Source organism: Somniosus microcephalus, chromosome 8 (genome assembly GCF_052327205.1).
Source record: "Somniosus microcephalus isolate GS21.2 chromosome 8, FLI_Smic_1.0, whole genome shotgun sequence".
Classification (NCBI taxonomy): domain Eukaryota; kingdom Metazoa; phylum Chordata; class Chondrichthyes; order Squaliformes; family Somniosidae; genus Somniosus; species Somniosus microcephalus.
The window spans coordinates 272,980,512-273,005,824 of NC_140994.1; the positions used below are offsets into that span (position 1 = coordinate 272,980,512).

Below are 25,313 nucleotides of genomic sequence, written 5' to 3' on the forward strand. Positions count from 1 at the left end.
AAGAATAGACCGTCGTGCCAAATAGAATCGAAAGCCTTCTGGAAATCTATAAAGCAGGCAAAGATTTTGCTTTTGTTTTGGTGAACATGTTTGTCAATTAGGGTCTGTAGGGTGAAGATATGATCCGATGTTCTATAATTTGGTAAGAATCCAATTTGGCTTTTACTCAAGACATTGTGCTCCTCAAGGAAGTTTATAAGTCTTTGGTTTATGATACTGCAGAATACCTTCCCCAGGTTACTGTTCACACAGATGCCTCGATAGTTATTTGGGCCAACTTTGTCTCCACTTTTGTATATGGGCGTTATGAGTCCTTTGTTCCAGATATCAGGGAAGTAACCGACACTCGGAACCAAGTTGAAGAGTTTTAGGATAGCCAATTTCATTTTATCGTCCGTGTGTTTAATCATCTCGTTTAGGATGCCATCTGCACTGCAAGCTTTCCTTGGTCGCAGGTCCTTGTGTTTTTCAAATAGCTCTTTTTCAGTTATTAGGGAGTCTACGGGTTTTGGTTATCTTTTATGGCCAGTTCGAGCTTTTCCAGTTTTTTATATATTTGATCTTGCTCTGGGCTTAGTGTGTTTTTCTGGTATAATTTTTCAAAATGGTTTTCCCATGTGTCTCCGTTTTGAATGGGCAATTCGTCGTGTTGCTTTTTGTGTAATGTATTCCAGTTGTCACAGAAACAATTAGAATCAATAGATTCCTCAATGGAGCGGAGTGTATTCTTAATATACTGTTCTTTCTTGGTTCTGAGTGTGTTTTAGTATTGTGTTTGTGCCTGACAAATAAGTACGGCGTAATTCCTCGTTTTCTGGTTGTCTGTGTTTTTGGTTTGATATTTTTCTGAGTTTTTTCCTCATGTTATGGCAGTCTGAATCAAACCGTCTCTCTCTCTCTCTCTCCCGTCTCTCTCTCTCCCCCGTCTCTCTTTCTCTCTTCCCCCGTCTCTCTCTCTCTCTCCCCCGTCTCTCTCTCTCTCTCCCCCCCGTCTCTCTCTCTCTCTCCCCGTCTCTCTCTCTCTCTCCCCGTCTCTCTCTCTCTCTCCCCGGTCTCTCTCTCTCTCTCTCCCCGTCTCTCTCTCTCTCTCCCCGTCTCTCTCTCTCTCTCCCCGTCTCTCTCTCTCTCTCTCTCCCCCGTCTCTCTCTCTCTCTCCCCCGTCTCTCTCTCTCTCTCTCTCTCTCCCCCGTCTCTCTCTCTCTCTCTTCCCCGTCTCTCTCTCTCTCCCCCCCCGTCTCTCTCTCTCCCCCCGTCTCTCTCTCTCCCCCCGTCTCTCTCTCTCCCCCCGTCTCTCTCTCTCCCCCCCCCCCCCGTGTGTCTCTCTCTCGCTCCCTCCCCTCCCTCGTCGCCCTGTTTATTCTAATCCCATTTTCCAGCACTTGGTCCGTAGCCTTGTATGCTATGGCGTTTCAAGTGCTCATCTAAATGCTTCTTGAATGTTGAGGGTTCCTGCCTCTACCACCCTTTCAGGCAGTGAGTTCCAGATTCCAGCCACCCTTTGGGTGAAAAAGTTTTTCCTTGAATCCCCTCTAAACCTCCTGCCCCTTACCTTGAAACTATGCCCCCTGGTTATTGACCCCTCTACTAAGGGGAAAAGTTCCTTTCTATCTACCCTATCTATGCCCCTCATAATTTTGTACACCTCAATTAGGTCCCCCCTCAGCCTTCTCTGCTCTAAGGAAAACAGCCCCAGCCTGTCCAGTCTCTCTTCATAGCTGAAGTGCTCCAGCCCAGGTAACATCCTGGTGAATCTCCTCTGCACCCTCTCCAATGCAATCACATCCTTCCTATAGTGTGGCAACCAGAACTGCACACAGTATTCCAGCTGTGGCCTAACTAGTGTTTTGTACAGCTCCATCATAACCACCCTGCTCTTATATTCTGTGCCTCGGCTAATGAAGGCAAGTATCCCATGTGCCTTTTTAACCACCTTATCTACCTGTCCTACTGCACACCAAGGTCCCTCTGATCCTCTGTCCTTCCTAGGGTCCTACCATTCATTGTGTATTCCCTTGCCTTGTTAGTCCTCCCAAAATGCTGCATCTCACAATTTTCAGGGTTAAATTCCATTTGCCACTGTTCTGCCCATCTGACCAACCCATCTATATCGTCCTGTAGCCTGAGGCTTCCCTCCTCGCTATTTACCACTCCACCAATTTTCGTGTCATCTGTGAACTTACTGATCATACCTCCTACATTCATATCTAAATCATTAATGTACACTACAAACAGCAAAGGACCCAGCACCGATCCCTGCGGTACACCACTGGACACAGGCTTCCAGTCACACAAACAACCTTCGACCATCACCCTCTGCCTCCTGCCACTAAGCCAATTTTGGATCCAATGTGCCAAATTGCCCTGGATCCCATGGGCTCTTACCTTCTTGAGCAGTCTTCCATGTGGGACTTTGTCAAAAGCCTTACTGAAGCCCATGCAGACTACATCAACTGCACTACCCTCATCCACACACCTAGTCACCCCCTCTAAAAAATTCAATCAAATTGTTTAGACATAATTTCCCCCTGACAAAGCCATGCTGAGTCCTTGATTAATCCTTGCCTCTCCAAGTGGAGACTAATTCTGGCCCTCAGAATTTTTTCTTATAATTTCCCTACCACTGGTGTTAGGCTCACTGGCCTGTAATTCCCTGGTTTATCCCTACTACTCTACTTGAATAATGGTACTACATTAGCTGTTCTCCAGTCCTCTGGCACCTCCCCTGTGGCCAGAGAGGTTCTGAAAATTTGTGTCAGAGCCCCTGCAATCTCCTCCCTTGCCTCACAGCAACCTGGGATACACCTCGTCTGGGCCTGGGGATTTATCCACTTTTAAGCCTGCTAAAACCGCTAGTACCTCTTCCCTCTCAATACTAATTTGTTCAAGTATATCACAATCCCCCTGCCTGATTTCTGTGCCTACATCGTCCTTCTCCATAGTGAACACAGATGCAAAATATTCATTTAAAACCTCACCTACATCTTCCGGCTCTGCACACAGATTGCCACTTTGGTCCCTAATGGGCCCTATTCTTTCCCTGGTTATCCTCTTGCCATTAATATACTTATAAAACAACTTGGGATTTTCCTTTATTTTGCCCGCCAGTGTTTTTTCATGCCCCCTCTTCGGTCTCCTAATTTCTTTTTTAAGTACCCCCCTGCACTTTCTCTACTCCTCTAGGGCTTCCACTGTTTTTAGTCCTTTGTATCTGCCAAAAGCCTCCCTTTTTTTCCTAATCCATTCTTGTATATCCGTTGACATCCAGGGTTCCCTGGGCTTGTTGGTCCCAGCCATGTCTCCGTAATTGCAATTATATCGTAACCGTTTACATCTATTTGTGCTGTTAATTCGTCTACCTTATTACGAATGCTTCATGCATTGAGATACAGTGCCTTTAGATTTGTCTTTTTAACATTTTTAGACATCTTAACATTTTTTGTACTATGGCCCTATTTGTCTTATTACTATTTTTTCCTTACCCGGACCCTATTTGTTAGTGCACTCCTTTGTTTGTACGCTCTGTCCTTTCCTGACACAGTCTGGTTATCCTTACCCCAATCACTTTCCTGCACTGCTTCCTTGTCTTTCAAAATTTGCAGAGGACACAAAACTTGGAAACATCGTGAACAGTGAGGAAGATAGTGATGGACTTCAAGAGAACATTGGCTGGTGGAATGGGCAGACAAGTGGCAGATGAAATTTAATGCATGAAAGTGTGAAGTGATACATTTTGGTAGGAAGAACGAGGAAAGGCAATACAAACTAAAGGGGGCGCATGAACAGAGAGACCTGGGGGTATATGTGCACAAATCGTTGAAGGTGGCAGGGCAGATTGAGAAAACAGTAATATAAAAAAAAAAGCATACGGGATCCTGGGCTTCATAAATAGAGGTATAGAGTACCAAAGTGAGGAAGTTATGATGAACCTTTATAAAACACTGGTTCGGCCTCAACTGGAGTATTGTGTCCAATTCTGGGCACCGCACTTTAGGAAGGATGTGAAGGCCTTAGAGAGGGTGCAGAAAAGAGTTACAAGAATGTTTCCAGGGATGAGGGACTTCAGTTACGTGGATAGACTGGAAAAGCTGGGGTTGTTCTCCTCAGAGCAGAGAAGGTTGAGAGGAGATTTGATCGAGGTGTTCAAAATCATGAGGGGGTCTAGACAGCGTAGATAGAGAGTAACTGATCCCATTGGCGGAAGGGTCGAGATCCAGAGGACACAGATTTCAGGTGATTGGCAGAAGAACCAAAGGCGACACGAGGAACACCCTTTTTACTCAGCGAGTGGTTAGGATCTGGAATGCACTGCCTGAAAGGCTGGTGGAGGCAGACTCAATTGTGGCTTTCAAAAGGGAATTGGACAAGTATCTGAAGGAACAACATTTTGCAGGGCTACAGGGAAAGGGCGGGGGAGTGGGCCGAGCTGAAGTGCTCTTGCAGAGAGCCACACGGGCTCGACGGGCCAAATGGCCGCCTCCTGTGCTGTAACCTTTCTGTGATTCTATGATTTACATTGCAGCAAGAAGTGGAAAATTTCAAGAAGCTGAATATGATCAGCAGAGAGGAGTTTGACACCCTGACCCCAGAACCACCTGTCGACCCAAACCAAGAAGTTCCCCCTGGGCCGCCGAGGCCGCAGCAAGGTAAGGAGATCACTTCAACATGCAGCCCCCCATCCGACCCTCGCACTGCACGGGACAAAGCCCCCCGTCCGACCCTCGCACTGCACGGGACAAAGCCCCCCGTCCGACCCTCGCACTGCACGGGGCAAAGACCCCCGTCCGACCCTCGCACTGCACGGGTCAAAGATCGCCGTCCGACCCTCGCTGCACGGGGCAAAGACCGCCGTCCGGCCCTCGCACTGCACGGGGCAAAGATCGCCGTCCGACCCTCGCACTGCACGGGGCAAAGACCCCCGTCCGACCCCCTCACTGCACGGGGCAAAAACCCCCATCCGACCCACACACTGCACGGGGCAAAGACCCCCGTCCGACCCCCTCACTGCACGGGGCAAAGACCCCCGTCCGACCCCCTCACTGCACGGGGCAAAGACCGCCGTCCGGCCCTCGCACTGCACGGGGCAAAGATCGCCGTCCGTCCCTCACACTGCACGGGGCAAAGCCCCCCGTCCGGCCCTCGCACCGCACGGGGCAAAGCCCGCCGTCCGACCCCCTCACCGCACGGGGCAAAGACCCCAGTCCGACCCCCTCACTGCACGGGGCAAAGACCCCCGTCCGACCCCCTCACTGCACGGGGCAAAAACCCCCATCCGACCCACACACTGCACGGGGCAAAGACCCCCGTCCGACCCCCTCACTGCACGGGGCAAAGGCCCCCGTCCGACACTCTCACTGCATGGGGCAAAGCCCCCCTGTCCGACCCCCTCACTGCACGGGGCAAAGCCCCCCGTCCGACCCCCTCACTGCACGGGGCAAAGGCCCCCATCCGACCCCCTCACTGCACGGGGCAAAGGCCCCTGTCCGACCCCCTCACTGCACGGGGCAAAGCCCCCCGTCCGACCCTCACACTGCATGGAGCAAAGACCCCTGTCCACAGGGCAGGATCCCCCGTCCATCCCCCTCACTGCACGGGGCCAAGCCCCCCGTCCGACCCACTCACTGCACGGGGCCAAGCCCCCCGTCCGACCCACTCACTGCACGGGGCAAAGACCCCCGTCCGACCCCCTCACTGCACGGGGCAAAGACCCCCGTCCGACCCCCTCACTCCACAGGGCAAAACCCCCCGTCCGACACACTCACTGCACGGGGCAAAGGCCCCCGTCCGACACACTCACTGCACGGGGCAAAGGCCCCCATCCGACCCCCTCACTGCACGGGGCAAAGGCCCCCGTCCGACCCTCACACTGCACGGGGCAAAGACCCCCGTCCGACCCCCTCACTGCACGGGGCAAAGCCCCCCGTCCGACCCTCACTGCACGGGGCAAAGACCCCTGTCCACAGGGCAGGACCCCCCGTCCATCCCCCTCACTGCACGGGGCAAAGCCCCCCCGTCCGACCCACTCACTGCATGGGGCAAAGGTCCCCGTCCGACCCCCTCACTGCACGGGGCAAAGACCCCCGTCTGACCCCCTCACTCCACAGGGCAAAACCCCCCGTCCGACACACTCACTGCACGGGGCAAAGGCCCCCATCCGACCCCCTCACTGCACGGGGCAAAGGCCCCCGTCCGACCCTCACACTGCACGGGGCAAAGACCCCCGTCCGACCCCCGCACTGCACGGGGCAAAGCCCCCCGTCCGACCCTCACTGCATGGGGCAAAGGCCCCCATCCGACCCCCTCACTGCACGGGGCAAAGGCCCCCGTCCGACCCTCACACTGCACGGGGCAAAGACCCCCGTCCGACCCCCTCACTGCACGGGGCAAAGACCCCCGTCCGACCCCCTCACTGCACGGGGCAAAGCCCCCCGTCCGACCCTCACTGCATGGGGCAAAGACCCCTGTCCACAGGGCAGGACCCCCCGTCCATCCCCCTCACTGCACGGGGCAAAGCCCCCCCGTCCGACCCACTCACTGCATGGGGCAAAGGTCCCCGTCCGACACTCTCACTGCATGGGGCAAAGGTCCCCGTCCGACACTCTCACTGCACGGGGCAAAGCGCCCCGTCCGACCCCGCACTGCACGGGGCAAAGCGCCCCGTTCGACCCCGCACTGCACGGGGCAAAGCGCCCCGTTCGACCCTCGCACTGCACGGGGCAAAGACCCCCGTCCGACCCTCACTGCATGGGGCAAAGACCCCTGTCCACAGGGCAGGACCCCCCGTCCATCCCCCTCACTGCACGGGGCAAAGCCCCCCCGTCCGACCCACTCACTGCATGGGGCAAAGGCCCCCGTCCGACACTCTCACTGCACGGGGCAAAGACCCCCGTCCGACCCCCTCACTGCACGGGGCAAAGGCCCCCGTCCGACACTCTCACTGCACGGGGCAAAGGCCCCCGTCCGACCCCCTCACTGCACGGGGCAAAGGCCCCCCGTCCGACCCTCACACTGCACGGGGCAAAGGCCCCCCGTCCGACCCCCTCACTGCACGGGGCAAAGGCCCCCGTCCGACCCTCACACTGCACGGGGCAAAGGCCCCCCGTCCGACCCACTCACTGCATGGGGCAAAGGCCCCCCGTCCGACCCTCACACTGCACGGGGCAAAGGCCCCCCGTCCGACCCACTCACTGCATGGGGCAAAGGCCCCCCGTCCGACCCACTCACTGCATGGGGCAAAGGTCCCCGTCCGACACTCTCACTGCACGGGGCAAAGCGCCCCGTTCGACCCCGCACTGCACGGGGCAAAGCGCCCCGTTCGACCCTCGCACTGCACGGGGCAAAGACCCCCGTCCGACCCCCTCACTGCACGGGGCAAAGGCCCCCGTCCGACCCTCACACTGCACGGGGCAAAGCCCCCGTCCGACCCCCTCACTGCATGGGGCAAAGCGCCCCGTTCGACCCCGCACTGCACGGGGCAAAGCGCCCCGTTCGACCCTCGCACTGCACGGGGCAAAGACCCCCGTCCGACCCCCTCACTGCACGGGGCAAAGACCCCCGTCCGACCCCCTCACTGCACGGGGCAAAGGCCCCCGTCCGACCCTCTCACTGCACGGGGCAAAGGCCCCCGTCCGACCCTCTCACTGCACGGGGCAAAGCGCCCCGTCCGACACACTCACTGCACGGGGCAAAGGCCCCCGTCCAACACTCTCACTGCACGGGGCAAAGACCCCCGTCCGACCCCCTCACTGCACGGGGCAAAGACCCCCGTCCGACCCCCTCACTGCACGGGGCAAAGGCCCCCGTCCGACCCTCTCACTGCACGGGGCAAAGGCCCCCGTCCGACCCTCTCACTGCACGGGGCAAAGGCCCCCGTCCGACACACTCACTGCACGGGGCAAAGGCCCCCGTCCAACACTCTCACTGCACGGGGCAAAGACCCCCGTCCGACCCCCTCACTGCACGGGGCAAAGCCCCCCGTCCGACCCTCACACTGCACGGGGCAAAGCCCCCCGTCCGACCCTTGCACTGCACGGGGCAAAGCCCCCCGTCCGACCCCCTCACTGCACGGGGCAAAGCCCCCCGTCCGACCCTTGCACTGCACAGGGCAAAGGCCCTGGGGTCAGCAACAAACAGGCCAGTGGTGAGAAAACACCAAACAGCCAAATTCTCATTTAAAACTCCAAGTGGCCGTGGGGAACCGGCAGGGAGCGGGACTAAATGGCTAGCTCTTTCTACGATGGGCTGATTGACCTCCTGCACTGTATCATTGAATGATTCTATCGTTCACTGAGGTCCTGCAGGGAAGGGACCCCAACGCCCCTGCCTGGCCTGCAATCAACGTGCCGCTGGAGCTTGTCGGGCTGCTTGTTAATAGAAGTTCTCGAAGACCAATCTTCTGCCTCTGTTGGTCTCAGTGATGTTTGATGCACGGCAAAGGGAGGAGCTGGGAGGCGAGGAGAGGCGAGGCTCTTCCCCCAGAGCCCTGCAACTTTTGCTTTTTCAAGTATTTCTCCAATTCCCTTTTGAAAGTTCCTATTGAATCTGCTTCCACCGCCCTTTCAGGCAGCGCATTCCAGATCACAACAACTCGCTGCGTAGAAAAAATTGTCATCTCCCCTCTGGTTCTTTTGCCAATCACCTGAAATCTGTGTCCTCTGGTTACCGACCCTCCTGCCACTGGAAACAGTTTCTCCTTATTGACCATCAAAGCCCCTCATATTGGACATCTGGCAGAAAGCCTCTGGGTCTCCTTGTTTCAAAAGGAATCTTCAGTTATTGGAGGAGGGTGTAAAGAGAAGGATATTCAGTTATATACTGTAAACTGTATATTGTAAATTTAAGATAAACCATTGGTCTGTGACCCAGGTGTATATTATAACCGGAATCGTCTCTCTGTTTCCAGTACCTACAGATGCATTGGCCAATAAGCTATTCGGTGCAGCTGAACCACCAGTGTCTTGCGTGGCACGATCTTTGCCAACAACGGTACCAGAATCACCAAACTACCGGGGTGTACGGACCCCTCGCACCCCTCGCACACCCAGGTTAAAGGATCCAAGTCAAACACCCAGATTTTACCCTGTTGTGAAAGAAGGCCGGCCATTGGATGCAAAGGTAAGACTGTGGCAAGGAGCAGCACCTCGGGAGGTAACGCTGTATCTCTCTCGTTATTAAAACAAGCTTATAGCAGCAAACGGGCTAATGGGGTTTAGTGCTTCATCACAATAGTTACAGAATATAAAAGCAAGGAACTACTGCTGCAGTCTCGGAGCACTGGTGGAGGATTGTGATGGGTTTTGGCCTGCCCATCTTATAAAGGGTGTGACTGGGCGACAGTCTTCCAGGATGTTACCTGGGGTGAAGACTCTGAAACAGCAACAACATGCATTTATATAGCGTCTTTACACAAAAACATCCCAAGGGGCACTACAGAGGCATAATCAAAGCGAGAAGGAAGGAACTTGCAGTATGTAGCGCCGTTCACCACCTCCGGATGTCCCAAAGCGCTTTACAGCCAATGAAGTACTTTTGAAGTGTAGTCACTGTTGCAATGTAGGAAACACGGCAGCAAAGCAAGATCCCACAAACAGCAATGAGTTAATGACCAGATCATCTGTTTTTTAGTGATGTTGGTTGAAGGATAAATATTAGCCAGGACATCAGGGAGAACTCCCCTACTCTTCTTCCAATAGTGCCGTGGGATCTTTTACATCCACCTGAGAGAGCAGACTTGGTTTAATGTCTCATCCGAAAGACGACACCTCCGACAGTGCAGCGCTCCCTCAGTACTGCCCCTCCGACAGTGCGGCACTCCCTCAGTACTGCCCCTCCGACAGTGCGGCGCTCCCTCAGTACTGCCCTTCCGACAGTGCGGCGCTCCCTCAGTACTGCCCCTCCGACAGTGCGGCGCTCCCTCAGTACTGCCCCTCCGACAGTGCAGCGCTCCCTCAGTACTGCCCCTCCGACAGTGCGGCGCTCCCTCAGTACTGCCCCTCCGACAGTGCGGCACTCCCTCAGTACTGCCCCTCCGACAGTGCAGCGCTCCCTCAGTACTGCCCCTCCGACAGTGCGGCGCTCCCTCAGTACTGCCCCTCCGACAGTGCGGCACTCCCTCAGTACTGCCCTTCCGACAGTGCGGCGCTCCCTCAGTACTGCCCCTCCGACAGTGCGGCACTCCCTCAGTACTGCCCCTCCGACAGTGCAGCGCTCCCTCAGTACTGCCCCGCCGACAGTGCGGCGCTCCCTCAGTACTGCCCCTCCGACAGTGCGGCGCTCCCTCAGTACTGCCCCTCCGACAGTGCGGCGCTCCCTCAGTACTGCCCCTCCGACAGTGCGGCGCTCCCTCAGTACTGCCCCTCCGACAGTGCGGCGCTCCCTCAGCACTGCACTGGAGTGTCATCCTAGATTTTTGTGCTCAAGTTTCTGGAGTTGGACTTGAACCCACAACCTTCTGACTCAGAGGAGTGAGTGCTACCCACCAGTGTTCCCTCTTACTTTTTTTGGCGGTGTGGTCGCTTTAAGGGGCTGCGCAGCCCATTGACAAATGCGCAAAACTTTGCTTTGAAAAAGCTGGTCCCGGGCTGCGCGGGACCAGCAGAGGGGTGTGCGGCCGCGCACTTATCGGGAATGTTGCTACCCACTGAGCCACAGCTGACACTAATTGCTGCCAAGCCAAAGACAGAAATAACGTGGGGGGGTTAGAAAGAGCTGGGTCACAGAAGTAGGTTTTAAGGAAGGTCTTAAAGGGGAAGAGGGAGTTGGAGAGGATTAGATACGGAATTTCAGAGCTTGGGTCTTAGACTGCTGAATGCACGGCTGCCAGTGGTGGAGCGAAGGGGTGGGATTCACAAAAGATGCACTCAGTTGATGGGCTGTGTGAGTTCTCGAAGACCAGTTGCTTGTCACCTTATCTCCTGCACCCTGGCATGGTAGATAATAACATTCTATCCTTGCCAGTTCTAAAACTTGATCAATTCTCCAGGCAGCAATGAAACCCCGTGAATGTAACAGGGTCTGACAGTACCGTACGTCTGTAAAGTGCAGATACATTGACTCAACATTCATAGTTATTGTCATTTATTGCAGACTCCTCGGAAGCGGAAGACGAGGCACAGCTCAAACCCTCCACTGGAGAGTCACGTGGGCTGGGTGATGGATTCGAGAGAGCACAGGCCCAGGACGTCGTCCTTCAGGTTAGACGCTGCACACATTGAGAGAAAAACCCCCTTCTAAACAATTGTTCAACATTCATTTTAACCAGGTTTGAAGTAAAAAGGAATCTTGGAATAATGTTAGTGAGGGGGGTCTCGGGGTAATGAGGGGGGCTCTCGGGGTAATGTTACAGTGAGGGGGTGAAATAAAGAATAGATTTGCCTTTCTAATCTAGGCTTTATTAACTTTAAAAATCCAGTAGCACATCTTTCAACACCAGTCTCCAACCATGACTGGAGAGAACTGAATTTAAGATGGCCACCACAAATCACCTGACATCCACTACCAATGAGTTTACAGCATATATCTCAAGGTAGAAACAAACAACCAATTACAATACTTCTTACTAACACAGAACAACCACCCCATTCACAATACTTCTTATTAAACATAGGAAATAATCACCACAGGGGGGTCTCGGGGTAATGTTACAGTGAGGGGGGTCTCGGGGTAATGTTACAGTGAGGAGGGTCTCGGGGGTAATGTTACAGTGAGGGGGATCTCGGGGTAATGTTACAGTGAGGGGGTCTCGGGGTAATGTTACAGTGAGGGAGGTCTCGGGGTAATGTTACAGTGAGGGGGGTCTCGGGGTAATGTTGCTCAAAGTGGAATCGCTTTTGCAATCTGTGAAAAGGCGGTTACTTTATCGAGAGTGCGTAGGGCAGAGCAGGCTAAATCTAACTGCAGTTCTGAATGTTTGAAAACAATTTGAATTGAGATAACCCATGTTGCTTGAAGGTGATGAGCAACTGGTGCAGCTGTGAGTGGAAGGAGGTTAGTGGCTGCGGTGCAGGGGAACGTGTCAATGGATAGTTCAGCATTTGTGCACAATTGTGGAAATAAAAACTTGTCGAGTAAGTGATTGTGTTGACCATTAGTACCAGCTGTTGAACAGTGAATTTTGTGTTTTGTGGCAGTTCCAATGCTAGTCCGTCAGAGGGAATCCCGATCGCTGGAAGCTACGGTTGCACGCCACAGTCTCTTCCCAAGTTCCAGCATCCCTCGCACGAGCTGCTGAAGGAGAACGGATTTACGCAGCACGTGTATCACAAGTTCCGCAGGAGATGTCTGAACGGTAGGTGACGGGTGTTCTGGCATCAAGCCATGCTTCAACCGGCCGACAACCTTCACAGCGACATTTCTAGTTCCCCAAGGGCTCACGACATGACCCTCAGCTGCCCAGACCCCAAGGCCCCGGGTTTGAGCTCTGGTCCTCTCTGGCTAAACTGACCCGAGTGGGACGCCGATAGGAGCGCGACAGTGTTCCTGCGCCTGGGTCAAGGGGGCGGGCAGTTGGTCACAGCTCCTCCTGATAGATGTTCCATGATCTTTGTGTGGACGTCTGATGAAGACGAGGAGCGGGCTCGATTGTGATGCTGCTACAGTCGATTAGCCTGTCCAGAGTCACTGGTTAGGCTCACACAGTGCTAACTTGATGAGGCCAGCCCTGCCTCAGGAAGAGTTAGATGCTCCAGGAGTTAATCGGGGAGGAGGCCCCAGTGAATTTGCAAGACAGAATCTCGAAATAAACAGATACATTGCGGCAACTTTGGGTTTTGATCTAGTTTCCATTTTCTGAGCACTTTGAGATTTCAGGCTTTGTGATCTTCCAGGTGTGTGTTGTGACTCTCGCAGAGAGTTGGTCAGCAGATGTTGCTGTGCAGGAAGAGGCGGTTCACTGGATCCCCTCTGACCTGTAATGTCGACTTCGTGGCAATCCTTTCAATCTCAAATATCGCAAGAACCCCAACACAAAGTGTATGTTTTAAGTTAAACTCACAATTTGGTACAATAATGAGGTGGCAGTGAACCCAAGACAATTAGCCAAGTTTGGGGTGTGATTGTGAATCCTTTGAGCTTCCCATGGTTTTGGATGTTGTATGACCCTCCAGATGTGGTTACTAACTAATTAATTTCTAGGTGTCTGTTCCTGTGTGATTACTCTGCTGTATCTGACTCAATGTTGTCCTACTTACAGAGCGAAAGAGGTTGGGAATAGGACAGTCTCAGGAAATGAACACGCTCTTCCGATTCTGGTCATTCTTCCTAAGAGATCATTTCAACAAGAAGATGTACGAAGAGTTCAGACAGTTGTCTGTTGAGGATGGAGAAGAAGGCTATAGGTAACTATATTCACCTCAACAACAGGACCACTTCCTTGGGCTCAATCCAGCCTTTCTGTCTTGTTCATTTATTCAGTCTCCAAAAATGAGCAAGACATCAGCTGGCTGCTAAGAAGAAGGGAGAGATGGTGGAACACTGCCCCTCTAAGCCTTCTAGCTATGTCAGTGATGTGTTGCACCGAGTCTCAATCAGAAGTGGTAGCCAATCACCTGTGACTCGGAAACTGTGGGACTTTGTCCGGATTCGGCCGCTTGAATCGAGGTGCGAAGAGCCCAGAGAGAAGCACAGCATGAAGCAGGATCCAGTGTTTGTAGATGCCTTAGGTTGTGTGTGTGGGTGAAACGGTCGTCGTCTCCCAGTGCGCCTCGTGTTGTTGTTGTCTCCCAGTGCGCCTCGTGTTGTTGTTGTCTCCCAGTGCGCCTCGTGTTGTTGTTGTCTCCCAGTGAGCCTCGTGTTGTTGTCTCCCAGTGCGCCTCGTGTTGTCTCCCAGTGCGCCTCGTGTTGTTGTTGTCTCCCAGTGCGCCTCGTGTTGTTGTTGTCCCCCAGTGCGCCTCGTGTTGTTGTTGTCTCCCAGTGAGCCTCGTGTTGTTGTCTCCCAGTGCGCCTCGTGTTGTCTCCCAGTGCGCCTCGTGTTGTTGTCTCCCAGTGCGCCTCGCGTTGTCGTCCCCCAGTGAGCCTCGTGTTGTCGTCTCCCAGTGAGCCTCGTGGTGGTGTCGTCTCCCAGTGCGCCTCGTGTTGTCGTCTCCCAGTGCGCCTCGTGTTGTCGTCTCCCAGTGCGCCTCGTGTTGTCGTCTCCCAGTGCGCCTCGTGTTGTCGTCTCCCAGTGCGCCTCGTGTTGTCGTCTCCCAGTGCGCCTCGTGTTGTCGTCTCCCAGTGCGCCTCGTGTTGTCGTCTCCCAGTGCGCCTCGTGTTGTCGTCTCCCAGTGCGCCTCGTGTTGTCGTCTCCCAGTGCGCCTCATGTTGTCGTCTCACAGTGCGCCTCGTGTTGTCGTCTCCCAGTGCGCCTCGTGTTGTCGTCTCCCAGTGCGCCTCGTGTTGTCGTCTCCCAGTGCGCCTCATGTTGTCGTCTCCCAGTGCGCCTCGTGTTGTCGTCTCCCAGTGCGCCTCGTGTTGTCGTCTCCCAGTGCGCCTCGTGTTGTCGTCTCCCAGTGCGCCTCGTGTTGTCGCCTCCCAGTGCGCCTCGTGTTGTCGTCTCCCAGTGCGCCTCGTGGTGTTGTTGTCTCCCAGTGAGCCTCGTGTTGTTGTATCCCAGTGCGACTCGAGTTGTTGTTGTCTCCCAGTGCGCCTCGTGTTGTCGTCTCCCAGTGCGACTCGTGCTGTCGTCTCCCAGTGCGACTCGTGTTGTCGTCTCCCAGTGCGACTCGTGTTGTCGTCTCCCAGTGCGCCTCGTGTTGTCGCCTCCCAGTGCGCCTCGTGTTGTCGTCTCCCAGTGCGCCTCGTGTTGTCGTCTCCCGGTGAGCCTCGTGGTGTTGTTGTCTCCCAGTGAGCCTCGTGTTGTTGTATCCCAGTGCGACTCGAGTTGTTGTTGTCTCCCAGTGCGCCTCGTGTTGTCGTCTCCCAGTGCGACTCGTGCTGTCGTCTCCCAGTGCGACTCGTGTTGTCGTCTCCCAGTGCGACTCGTGTTGTCGTCTCCCAGTGCGCCTCGTGTTGTCGCCTCCCAGTGCGCCTCGTGTTGTCGTCTCCCAGTGCGCCTCGTGTTGTCGTCTCCCGGTGAGCCTCGTGTTGTTGTCTCCCAGTGCGCCTCGTGTTGTCGCCTCCCAGTGCGCCTCGTGTTGTCGTCTCCCGGTGAGCCTCGTGTTGTTGTCTCCCAGTGCGCCTCGTGTTGTCTCCCAGTGCGCCTCGTGGTGTTGTCTCCCAGTGCGCCTCGTGTTGTGTCCCAGTGCGCCTCGTGTTGTCGCCTCCCAGTGCGCCTCGTGTTGTCGTCTCCCGGCGAGCCTCGTGTTGTCGTCTCCCGGTGAGCCTCGTGTTGTCTCCCAGTGCGCCTCGTGGTGTTGTTGTCTCCCAGTGCGCCTCGTGTTGTTGTCTCCCAGTGAGCCTCGTGTTGTTGTCTCCCAGTGCGCCTCGTGTTGTCTCCCAGTGCGCCTCGTGGTGTTGTTGTCTCCCAGTGCGCCTCGTGTTGTCTCCCAGTGCGCCTCGTGTTGTGTCCCAGTGCGCCTCGTGTTGTCGCCTCCCGGTGCGCCTCGTGTTGTCGTCTCCCGGTGAGCCTCGTGTTGTCGTCTCCCGGTGCGCCTCGTGTTGTCTCCCAGTGAGCCTCGTGTTGTCGTCTCCCAGTGCGCCTCGTGTTCTTGTCGCCTCCCAGTGATTTCAGGCAGCACATTCCAGATCGTTGTTTAAAAAATTCTCCCCATCTCCCCTCTGGGTTTGTGCCAATCACCTTAAATCTGTGTCCTCTGGTTACGGACCCTCTTCACGGGAAACGGAGTAGATCGGGAGTATGTGTCAAAACCCCTCATGATTTTGAACACCTCTATTGAATTTCCCCTTTACCTTCTCTGCTCCAAGGAGAACAATCCCAGCTTCTCCAGTCTCTCCACGTAACTGTATCCCTGGTACCATTCTGATGAATCTCTTCTACACCCTCTCTAAGGCCTTGACACCCTTCCTAAAGTGTGGTGCCCAGAGTGCGACACAGTGCTCCAGCTGAGGCCGAACCAGTCATTTATAAAGGTTCAGCATAACTTCCTTATCCTCTATTTATAAATCCAAGGATCCCGCATACTTCTTTTAACGGCCTTCTCAACCTGCCCTGCCACCTTCAATGATTTGTGTACATACACCCCCAGGTCTCTCTGTTCCTGCTCCCCCTTTAGAATCGTTTCATTTAGTTTAGATTGCCTCTCCTCACTCTTCTGACCAAAATGTATCCCTTCAGTTCTCTGTGTTAAATTTCACCGGCCACCTGTCTGCCCATTTCACCAGGCTGTCTATGTTCTCCTGAAGTCTGATACTATCCTCCTCACTGTTTACTACATTTCTGAGTTTTGAGTTATCTGCAAGCTTTGAAATTATGCTCTGTATATCATGCGATGCTTTCTGCATTGTTTTTTATTTGAAAGTGATGGAGTGGAGATCAGGCTTGCTGCAAAGAACTTAGTTCCCGTTCTAGCTACGCGTTTACAGAAACCTTTAGCATTTGAATTAACAGGTGAAATCAGTCCTCATTTCTGCAATTCCTTTCAAGTAACAATGTTCCAAAGCAGTTTAGAGAGAGATCAGGAGATGGTGGAAGATGATGGGGGTGGAACTGCAAGGAGAGTATTCCGGGTAGGGACAGGGCGAGCAGTTTGATGTGATCTATGTCCCGCCAGCACTTGTCATAGGTCAGCTCAGTAATGAGACATCAAGTAATGTGTCTGGATCTCGGCCTGTCTCTGCCTCGGCCTGTCTCTGCCTCGGTCTCGGCCTGCCTCGGTCTCGGCCTGCCTCGGTCTCGGCCTGGGCCGGATTCGGCCTCTCTCGGACCCGGCCCCGGCCTCTCTCGGACTCGGACCCGGCCTCTGCCTCTCTCGGACTCGGACCCGGCCTCTGCCTCTCTCGGACTCGGACCCGGCCTCGGCCTCTCTCGGACTCGGACCCGGCCTCGGCCTTTCTCGGACTCGGACCCGGCCTCGGCCTCTCTCGGACTCGGACCCGGCCTCGGCCTCTCTCGGACTCGGACCCGGCCTCGGCCTCTCTCGGACTCGGACCCGGCCTCTCTCGGACTCGGACCCGGCCTCGGCCTCTCTCGGACTCGGACCCGGCCTCGGCCTCTCTCGGACTCGGCCTCGGCCTCTCTCGGACTCGGACCCGGCCTCGGCCTCTCTCGGACTCGGACCCGGACTCGGCCTCTCTCGGACTCGGACCCGGCCTCGGCCTCTCTCGGACTCGGACCCGGCCTCGGCCTCTCTCGGACTCGGACCCGGCCTCGGCCTCTCTCGGACTCGGACCCGGCCTCGGCCTCTCTCGGACTCGGACCCGGCCTCGGCCTCTCTCGGACTCGGACCCGGCCTCGGCCTCTCTCGGACTCGGACCCGGCCTCGGCCTCTCTCGGACTCGGACCCGGCCTCGGCCTCTCTCGGACTCGGACCCGGCCTCGGCCTCTCTCGGACTCGGACCCGGCCCCGGCCTCTCTCGGACTCGGACCCGGCCCTGGCCTCTCTCGGACTCGGACCCGGCCTCGGCCTCTCTCGGACTCGGACCCGGCCTCGGCCTCTCTCGGACTCGGACCCGGCCTCGGCCTCTCTCGGACTCGGACCCGGCCTCGGCCTCTCTCGGACTCGGACCCGGCCTCGGCCTCTCTCGGACTCGGACCCGGCCTCGGCCTCTCTCGGACTCGGCCTCGGCCTCTCTCGGACTCGGACCCGGACTCGGACCCGGCCTCGGCCTCTCTCGGACTCGGACCCGGCCTCGGCCTCTCTCGGACTCGGCCTCTCTCGGACTCGGACCCGGCCTCGGCCTCTCTCGGACTCGGACCCGGCCTCGGCCTCTCTCGGACTCGGACCCGGCCTCGGCCTCTCTCGGACTCGGACCCGGCCTCGGCCTCTCTCGGACTCGGACCCGGCCTCGGCCTCTCTCGGACCCGGCCTCGGCCTCGGCCTCTCTCGGACTCGGACCCGGCCTCGGCCTCTCTCGGACCCGGCCTCTGCCTCTCTCGGACTCGGACCCGGCCTCGGCCTCTCTCGGACTCGGACCCGGCCTCGGCCTCTCTCGGACTCGGACCCGGCCTCGGCCTCTCTCGGACTCGGACCCGGCCTCGGCCTCTCTCGGACCCGGCCTCGGCCTCTCTCGGACTCGGACTCGGACCCGGCCTCGGCCTCTCTCGGACTCGGACCCGGCCTCGGCCTCTCTCGGACCCGGCCTCGGCCTCTCTCGGACTCGGACCCGGCCTCGGCCTCTCTCGGACTCGGACCCGGCCTCTCTCGGACTCGGCCTCTCTCGGACTCGGACCCGGCCTCTCTCGGACTCGGCCTCTCTCGGACTCGGACCCGGCCTCTCTCGGACTCGGACTCGGACCCGGCCTCTCTCGGACTCGGACCCGGCCTCTCTCGGACTCGGACCCGGCCTCTCTCGGACTCGGACCCGGCCCCTCTAGGACTCGGACCCGGCCCCTCTCGGACTCGGACCCGGCCCCTCTCGGACTCGGACCCGGCCCCTCTCGGACTCGGACCCGGCCCCTCTCGGACTCGGACCCGGCCCCTCTCGGACTCGGACCCGGCCCCTCTCGGACTCGGACCCGGCCCCTCTCGGACTCGGACCCGGCCCCTCTCGGACTCGGACCCGGCCCCTCTCGGACTCGGACCCGGCCCCTCTCGGACTCGGACCCGGCCCCTCTCGGACTCGGACCCGGCCCCTCTCGGACTCGGACCCGGCCCCTCTCGGACTCGGACCCGGCCCCTCTCGGACTCGGACCCGGCCTCTCTCGGACTCGGACCCGGCCGCGGCCTCTCTCGGACCCGGCCTCGGCCTCTCTCGGACCTGGCCACGGCCTCTCTCGGACCCGGCCTCGGCCTCTCTCGGACCCGGCCTCGGCCTCTCTCGGATCCGGCCTCGGCCTCTCTCGGACCCGGCCACGGCCTCTCTCGGCCTCGGCCTCTCTCGGACCCGGCCTCTCTTGGACTCGGCCTCTGTCTGTGTGTGTCATTTTCTTTCCATATAGATCATTCTTTGCTATAGGGTTGAGGGAGAGAACATTGCACCTTTTTAGGGTAAATTGGATTGTTCTTGCAAAGAGCCAGCACAGACATGATGGGCCCAATGGTTTCCTTCTGTGCTGTAAATGCTTACGGTTATCCCATGCGTGAACATGATATAAGCTAGAAATGTCCATTTATCAATGGGGTTAAGCTCAGTATCCTGTTATTGCTAGCAGTCTAAGTTTGCATTATTTACTGAATGCTGCGGTTGCTGTGTTGGCGTCTTGCTGGGAGCCAGTGCTATTCTGCCTGAGGTGCTCACTCCCTCCCGTCCCAGCACAGTGTGGGAGAATGTTCGTGTTTATCTCTGGTCTTTCCATTCTGTGATATCACCACGTTTGTCTCCTTTCCATAGGTACGGACTGGAGTGCCTTTTCAGATATTATAGCTATGGCCTTGAGAGGAAATTTAGAGCGGAAATCTTCAAGGATTTCCAGGAGGAAACCATTGTGGATTATGAAGCAGGTAAGGTGTTGCTTAGTTGCATCAAACTCTCTCCTGGTTTTTTTAATCAACTTTCCTTTGTCCTGGAAATTGGCAGTGATGCCGTGGGTGTCTCAGTTTCAAGGTGTCATGCACTTTGGGGGTTTAGTTGCTGCAGAAATCCCATGAAGTCTGAAATATTCTAGGGCTCAGTGTCTCTAATCACCTGTATCTTTATTACTGGAAAGGTAGCTGGAGAACAGGGCAGTGCTGAGTGAGGCGCTGCAGGTTGCTCAGCTTAAATCGGAGGCATCGCGTGAATGGCAAAGAGCTTTGTCACGAGCGAGGCATTATCGAAGGGATGGATTGCCTCAGATGTCCCACTGATGAGAGTAGCAATTGCCCAGAAGCGCAGGGTCTGTGTCACACCATCATTTAGCAAGTGAGACAGGATTGGAGAAAATTAGACTTTCAGAAACACAGCTTTCAGTACTTAAAGGGATAATATGTTAATCATTTGTTGAATAAAGGGTCTTCCTCATGAACCCCCATTCCTGCCGATTGCCCAGCACCATTTCCCTACAAATACTGATTTCTTTCAGTTCCTCCCTTTCATCAGACCCTATGTTCCGCGGTATTTCTGGGAGGTTATTTGTGTCCTCCTTTGTGAAGACAGAACCAAAATATGTATTTAGTTGGTCTGCCATTTCTTTGCTCCCCATTATAAATTCCCCTGATTCTGACTGCAAGGGACCTACGCTTGACTTCACCAATCTTTTTCTCTTTACATATCTATAAAAGCTTTTAGTCCGTTTTTATGTTCCCTGCAAGCTTACTCTCATATTCTATTTTCCCTTTCTTAATTAATCCCTTTGTCCTCCTTTGTTGAATCCTAAACTGCTCCCAATCCTCAGGATTATTGCTTTTTCTGGCCAATTTGTATGTCCTCTCCTTGGATCTTATGCTATCCCTAATTTCCCTTGTTAGCCACGGTTGAGTCACCTTTTTTGTTTTATTTTTATGCCAAACTGGGATGAACAACTTCTGTAGTTCATCCATTCGGTCTTTGAATGTTTGCCATTGCCTATCCACCGTCAACCCTTTGAGTGCCATTCCCCAATCAATCCTACCCAACTCGCTCCTCAGACCATCGTAGTTTCCTTTATTTAAATTGAGGACCCTAGTTTCTGAGTCAACTACTTCATTCTCCATCTTAATGAAGAATTCGATTATATTATGATCGCTCCGACCCAAGGAGCCTCGTACAACAAGATTGCTAATTAATCCTTTCTCGTTACATAATACCCTATCTGCCTCCATCCTTTCTTGAATCGTGGCATTACATTTGCGGTTTTCCAATCCACTGGGACCTCTCCAGAGTCCTGGGAATTTTGGTATATCGCAACCAATGCATCCACTATCCCTGCAGCCACTTCTTTTAAGACTCTAGGATGCAGGCCATCAGGTCCAGGGGACTTGTCGGCCTTTAGCCCCATTAGTTTGCCTGGTACATTTTCTCTAGTGATAGAGATGGTTTTAAGTTCCTCCCTCCCTATAGTTCCTTGATTATCTATTATTGGGATGTTTTTAGTGTCTTCTACCGTGAAGACACTAAATAATTTTTTAGAGTCTCTGCCATTTCTCTATTTCCCATTATTAATTCCCCAGTCTCATCCTCTAAGGGACCAACGTTTACTTTAGCTACTCTGTTCCTTTTTATATACCTGTAGAAGCTCTTACTGTCTGTTTTTATATTTCTTGTTAGTTTACTCTCATACTCTATCTTCTCCCTCTTTATAATTTTTTTAGACATCCTTTGCTGGTTTCTAAAAATTTCCCAATCCTCTGGCCTACCAGAGTACCAGTGAAGTATATCATATTAGTGGTGAGATTTAGTGCATTAGTGGTTGGTTTTAGCATGTTAGTGTTTAGGTTTGGTATGTTAGTGGTTACATTTAGTGTACTAGTAGTTAGATTTTCCATGTTGGTAGTTAGATTTAGCACTTTAACAGTTAGATAAGTGAGTTAGTGATTAGATTTAACATGTTAACCCATTGGTTATATTACACGTTATTTAATGGCTTGATGTAGCACGTTGGTGGGGTGTTGTAGCACGTTGGTGGGGTGATGTAGCACGTTGGTGGGGTGATGTAGCACGTTGGTGGGGTGATGTAGCACGTTGGTGGGGTGATGTAGCAGGTTAGTGGAGATGTAGCAGGTTAGTGGAGATGTAGCAGGTTAGTGGGGTGATGCACCACGTTAGTGGTGATGTAACACAGTGGGGTGACGTAACACGTTGGTGGGGAGACGTAGCCCGTTAGTGGTGACGTAGCCCGTTAGGGGAGACGTAGCCCGTTAGGGGAGACGTAGCCCGTTAGGGGAGACGTAGCCCGTTAGGGGAGACGTAGCCCGTTGGAGACGTAGCCCGTTAGGGGTGACACAGCCCGTTGGAGACGTAGCCCGTTAGGGGTGACGTAGCCTGTTAGTGGTTAGTTTTCAGATGTTAGATAGATTTAGCAAGTTAGTGGTTAGTTTAAGCATGGTAATAGTTTGGGTTAGGACATCACCGGTTAGATTAAGAATGTTAGTGGTTAGTTTTAATATGTTAGCATTCTATTATCCAGATTCATACAACGGATAATGAATCATAGAATAGAATCATAGAATGGTTACAGCACAGGAGGCCGCCATTTGGCCCATCGAGCCCGTGCTGCCTCCAAGAGCACTTCAGCTTGTCCCACTCCACCGCCCTTGCTCCAAATCCCTGCAGTTTTCTTTCTTTCAGGTACTTATCCAGTTCCCGTTTGAAAGCCACAATTGATTCTGCCTCCACCATCCTTTAGGCAGTGCATTCCCGCTCATAACCACTCGCTGTGTAAAAAAGATTTCCCTTGTTTCGCCTTTGGGCTTCTGCCAATCACCATAAATCTGTGTCCTCTGGTTCTCGACCCTTCCGCCAATGGGAACAGTTTCTCTCTCTCTACTCTGTCCAGACGACTCATGATTTTGAACACCTCGATCAAATCTCCTCTCAATCTTCTCTGCTCCAAGGAAAACAACCCCAGTTTCTCCAGTCTAGCCACGTAACTGAAGCCCCTCATCCCCGGAACCATTCTTGTAAATCTTTTCTGCACCCTCTCTAAAGCCTTCACATCTTTCCTAAAGTGTGGTGCCCAGAAATGTACACAATACTCCAGTTGAGGCCTAACCAGTGTTTTATAAAGGTTCATCATAATTTCCATGCTTTTGTACTCTATACCTCTATTCATGAAGCCCAGGATCCTGTAAGCTTTTTTAACTGCTTTCTCAACCTGCCCTGCCACCTTCAATGATTTGTGCACATACCCCCAGGTCTCTCTGTTCATGCACCCCCTTTAGGATTGTACCCTTTAGTTTATATTGCCTCTCTTCATTCTTTCTACCAAAATGTATCACTTCACACTTTTCTGCGTTAAATTTCATCTGCCACGTGTCCGCCCATTCCACCAGCCTGTCTATGTCTTCCTGAAGTCTATCACTCTCCTGTTCACTGTAGTTCCAAGTTTTGTCATCTGCAGATTTTGAAATTGTGCCCTGTACACCCACATCCAAGTCATTAATATATATCAATAAAAGCAGTGGTGCTAGAACCGACCCCTGGGGAACCCCACTCCAGTCCGAAAAACAACCGTTCACCACTACTCTCTGTTTCCTGTCACGTTGCCAATTTTGTATCCGTGCTGCCAAATGGAAATCTGCAACTGACTCCCCAAAAGGCTGTGGATGCTGGGGGACAATTGAAAGTTTCAAGACTGAGATCGGTAGATTTTTGTTGGGTAAGGGCATCAAACATAGAAACATAGAAGATAGCAGCAGGAGTAGGCCATTCGGCCCCTCGAGCCTGCTCCGCCATTCAGTGAGAACATGGCTGATCATCCAAATTCAGTACCCGGTCCCTGCTTTCTCCCCATACCCCTTGATCCCTTTAGCCTTAAGAAATATATCCAACTCCTTTGTGAATATATTTAATGAATTGGCCTCCACTGCCTTCTGTGGTAGAGAATTCCACAGGTTCACCACTCTCTGGGTGAAGAAATTCCTCCTCATTTCTGTCCTAAATGGCCTACCCCTGGTCCTGGACTCCCCGACCATTGGGAACATCCTCCCTGCATCTAGTCTGTCCAGTCCTGTCAGAATTTTATAAGTTTCAATGAGATCCCCTCTCATTCTTCTAAACTCCAGCAGGTATCAGCCTGGTGAATCTTCGCTGAACTCCTTCCATGGCAAGAACATCCTTCCTCAGATAAGGCGACCAAAACTGCACACAATACTCATGATGTGGTCTCACCAAGGCCCTGTACAACTGCAGCAAGACATCCTTGTTCCTGTACTCAAAGCTTCTCGCTACGAAGGCCAACATACCATTTGCCTTCTTAACCGCCTGCTGCACCTGCATGCTTACCTTCAGCGACTGGTGCACAAGGACACCCAGGTCTCGTTGCACTTCCCCTTCTCCCAATCTATTGCCATTCAGATAATAATCTGCCTTACTGTTTTTGCCACCAAAGTGGATAACCTCACATTTATCCACGTTATATTGCATCTGCCATGCTTTTGCCCAATCACCCAACCTGTCCAAATCATCCTGGAGTTTCTCAGCATCCTCCTCACAGCACACATGCCCACCCAGGTTTGTGTCGTCTGCAAATTTGGAGATATTACATCTAGTTCCCTTGTCTAGATCATTAATATATATTGTGAATAGCTGGGGCCCAAGTACTGATCCCTGCGGTACCCCACTAGTCACTGCCTGCCACTCGGAAAAAGACCCGTTTATTCCAACTCTTTGCTTTCTGTCTGCCAACCAGTTCTCTATCCAAGTCAAAACCTTGCCCCCAATCCCATGTGCCTTAACTTTACACGCTAATCTCTTATGTGGGACCTTATCGAAAGCCTTCTGAAAGTCCAATAACACCACATCCACTGGTTCTCCCTTAACTATTTTACCAGTTACTTTCTGAAAAAATTCCAGTAGATTAGTCAAGCACGATTTACCTTTTGTAAATCCATGTTGACTTTGTCCGATCCTGTCACTGTTTTCCAAGTACTCTGCTATTACATCTTTTATAATGGACTCTAGCATTTTCCCCACTACCGATGTCAGGCTTACCGGTCTGTAATTCCCCGTTTTCTCTCTACCACCTTTTTTGAATAGTGGGGTAACATTAGCAACCCTCCAATCCATGGGTACTGTTCCAGATTCCATCGAATGCCGGAAGATGATCAGCAAAGCATCAACTATTTCTAGGGCCACTTCCTTAAGTACCCTAGGATGTAGATTATCAGGCCCTGGGGATTTATCGGCCTTCAATCAAGGGATATGGAGCAAAGGTGGGTAAATGAGGTACAGGTCGGCCACAATCTAATTGAATAAGCTCGAGGGGCTGAATGGTCTCCTGTTCCTGTCTACCTGTGTTGGTGATTAATTGTAGAACATTCGTGGTTAAACTTAGCACATTAAACACAATTTTCACTTTACATTTAGTACATTAGGTAGATTAATAGACAGATATAACCTCTTGGATTTATGTGCCTGAATTATTGTACATCCTGTATTCTGTGTGTTTTGTGTTTGATATCTTAGGGCAGCTGTACGGATTAGAGAAATTCTGGGCCTATCTAAAGTATTCAAAAGCTAAGAATCTGGACATTGAGCCAAAACTTCAGGAATACCTCAGCAAATTTAAACGTCTGGAAGATTTCCGGGTGGATGTAAGTAACAGTCACAATGTGGGGCTCTGAAGTCTTGTGAAATATTCATGTCTTCTGGTCTGTGGAGGGTCATTGCTGTGTGGGTGGGAACACGTGATATCCATGATATTCAGTCACTACCAGGCTCGGCTCGGC

The 25,313-nt window shown here is 53.6% G+C and overlaps 1 protein-coding gene across 1 annotated transcript in view; it reads left to right on the forward strand.

Annotated features, from left to right (window-relative positions):
• larp1 (La ribonucleoprotein 1, translational regulator) overlaps positions 1 to 25,313 on the forward strand; it is a 143,116-nt gene that overhangs the window by 98,157 nt on the left and 19,646 nt on the right. The window contains exons 12-18 of the mRNA XM_085996204.1: positions 4,520 to 4,643; positions 8,900 to 9,111; positions 11,083 to 11,189; positions 12,126 to 12,283; positions 13,187 to 13,331; positions 19,360 to 19,469; positions 25,051 to 25,178. Of these exons, the coding sequence (XP_085852330.1) occupies positions 4,520 to 4,643; positions 8,900 to 9,111; positions 11,083 to 11,189; positions 12,126 to 12,283; positions 13,187 to 13,331; positions 19,360 to 19,469; positions 25,051 to 25,178 (984 nt within the window). The remainder of the gene's footprint in view (positions 1 to 4,519; positions 4,644 to 8,899; positions 9,112 to 11,082; positions 11,190 to 12,125; positions 12,284 to 13,186; positions 13,332 to 19,359; positions 19,470 to 25,050; positions 25,179 to 25,313) is intronic.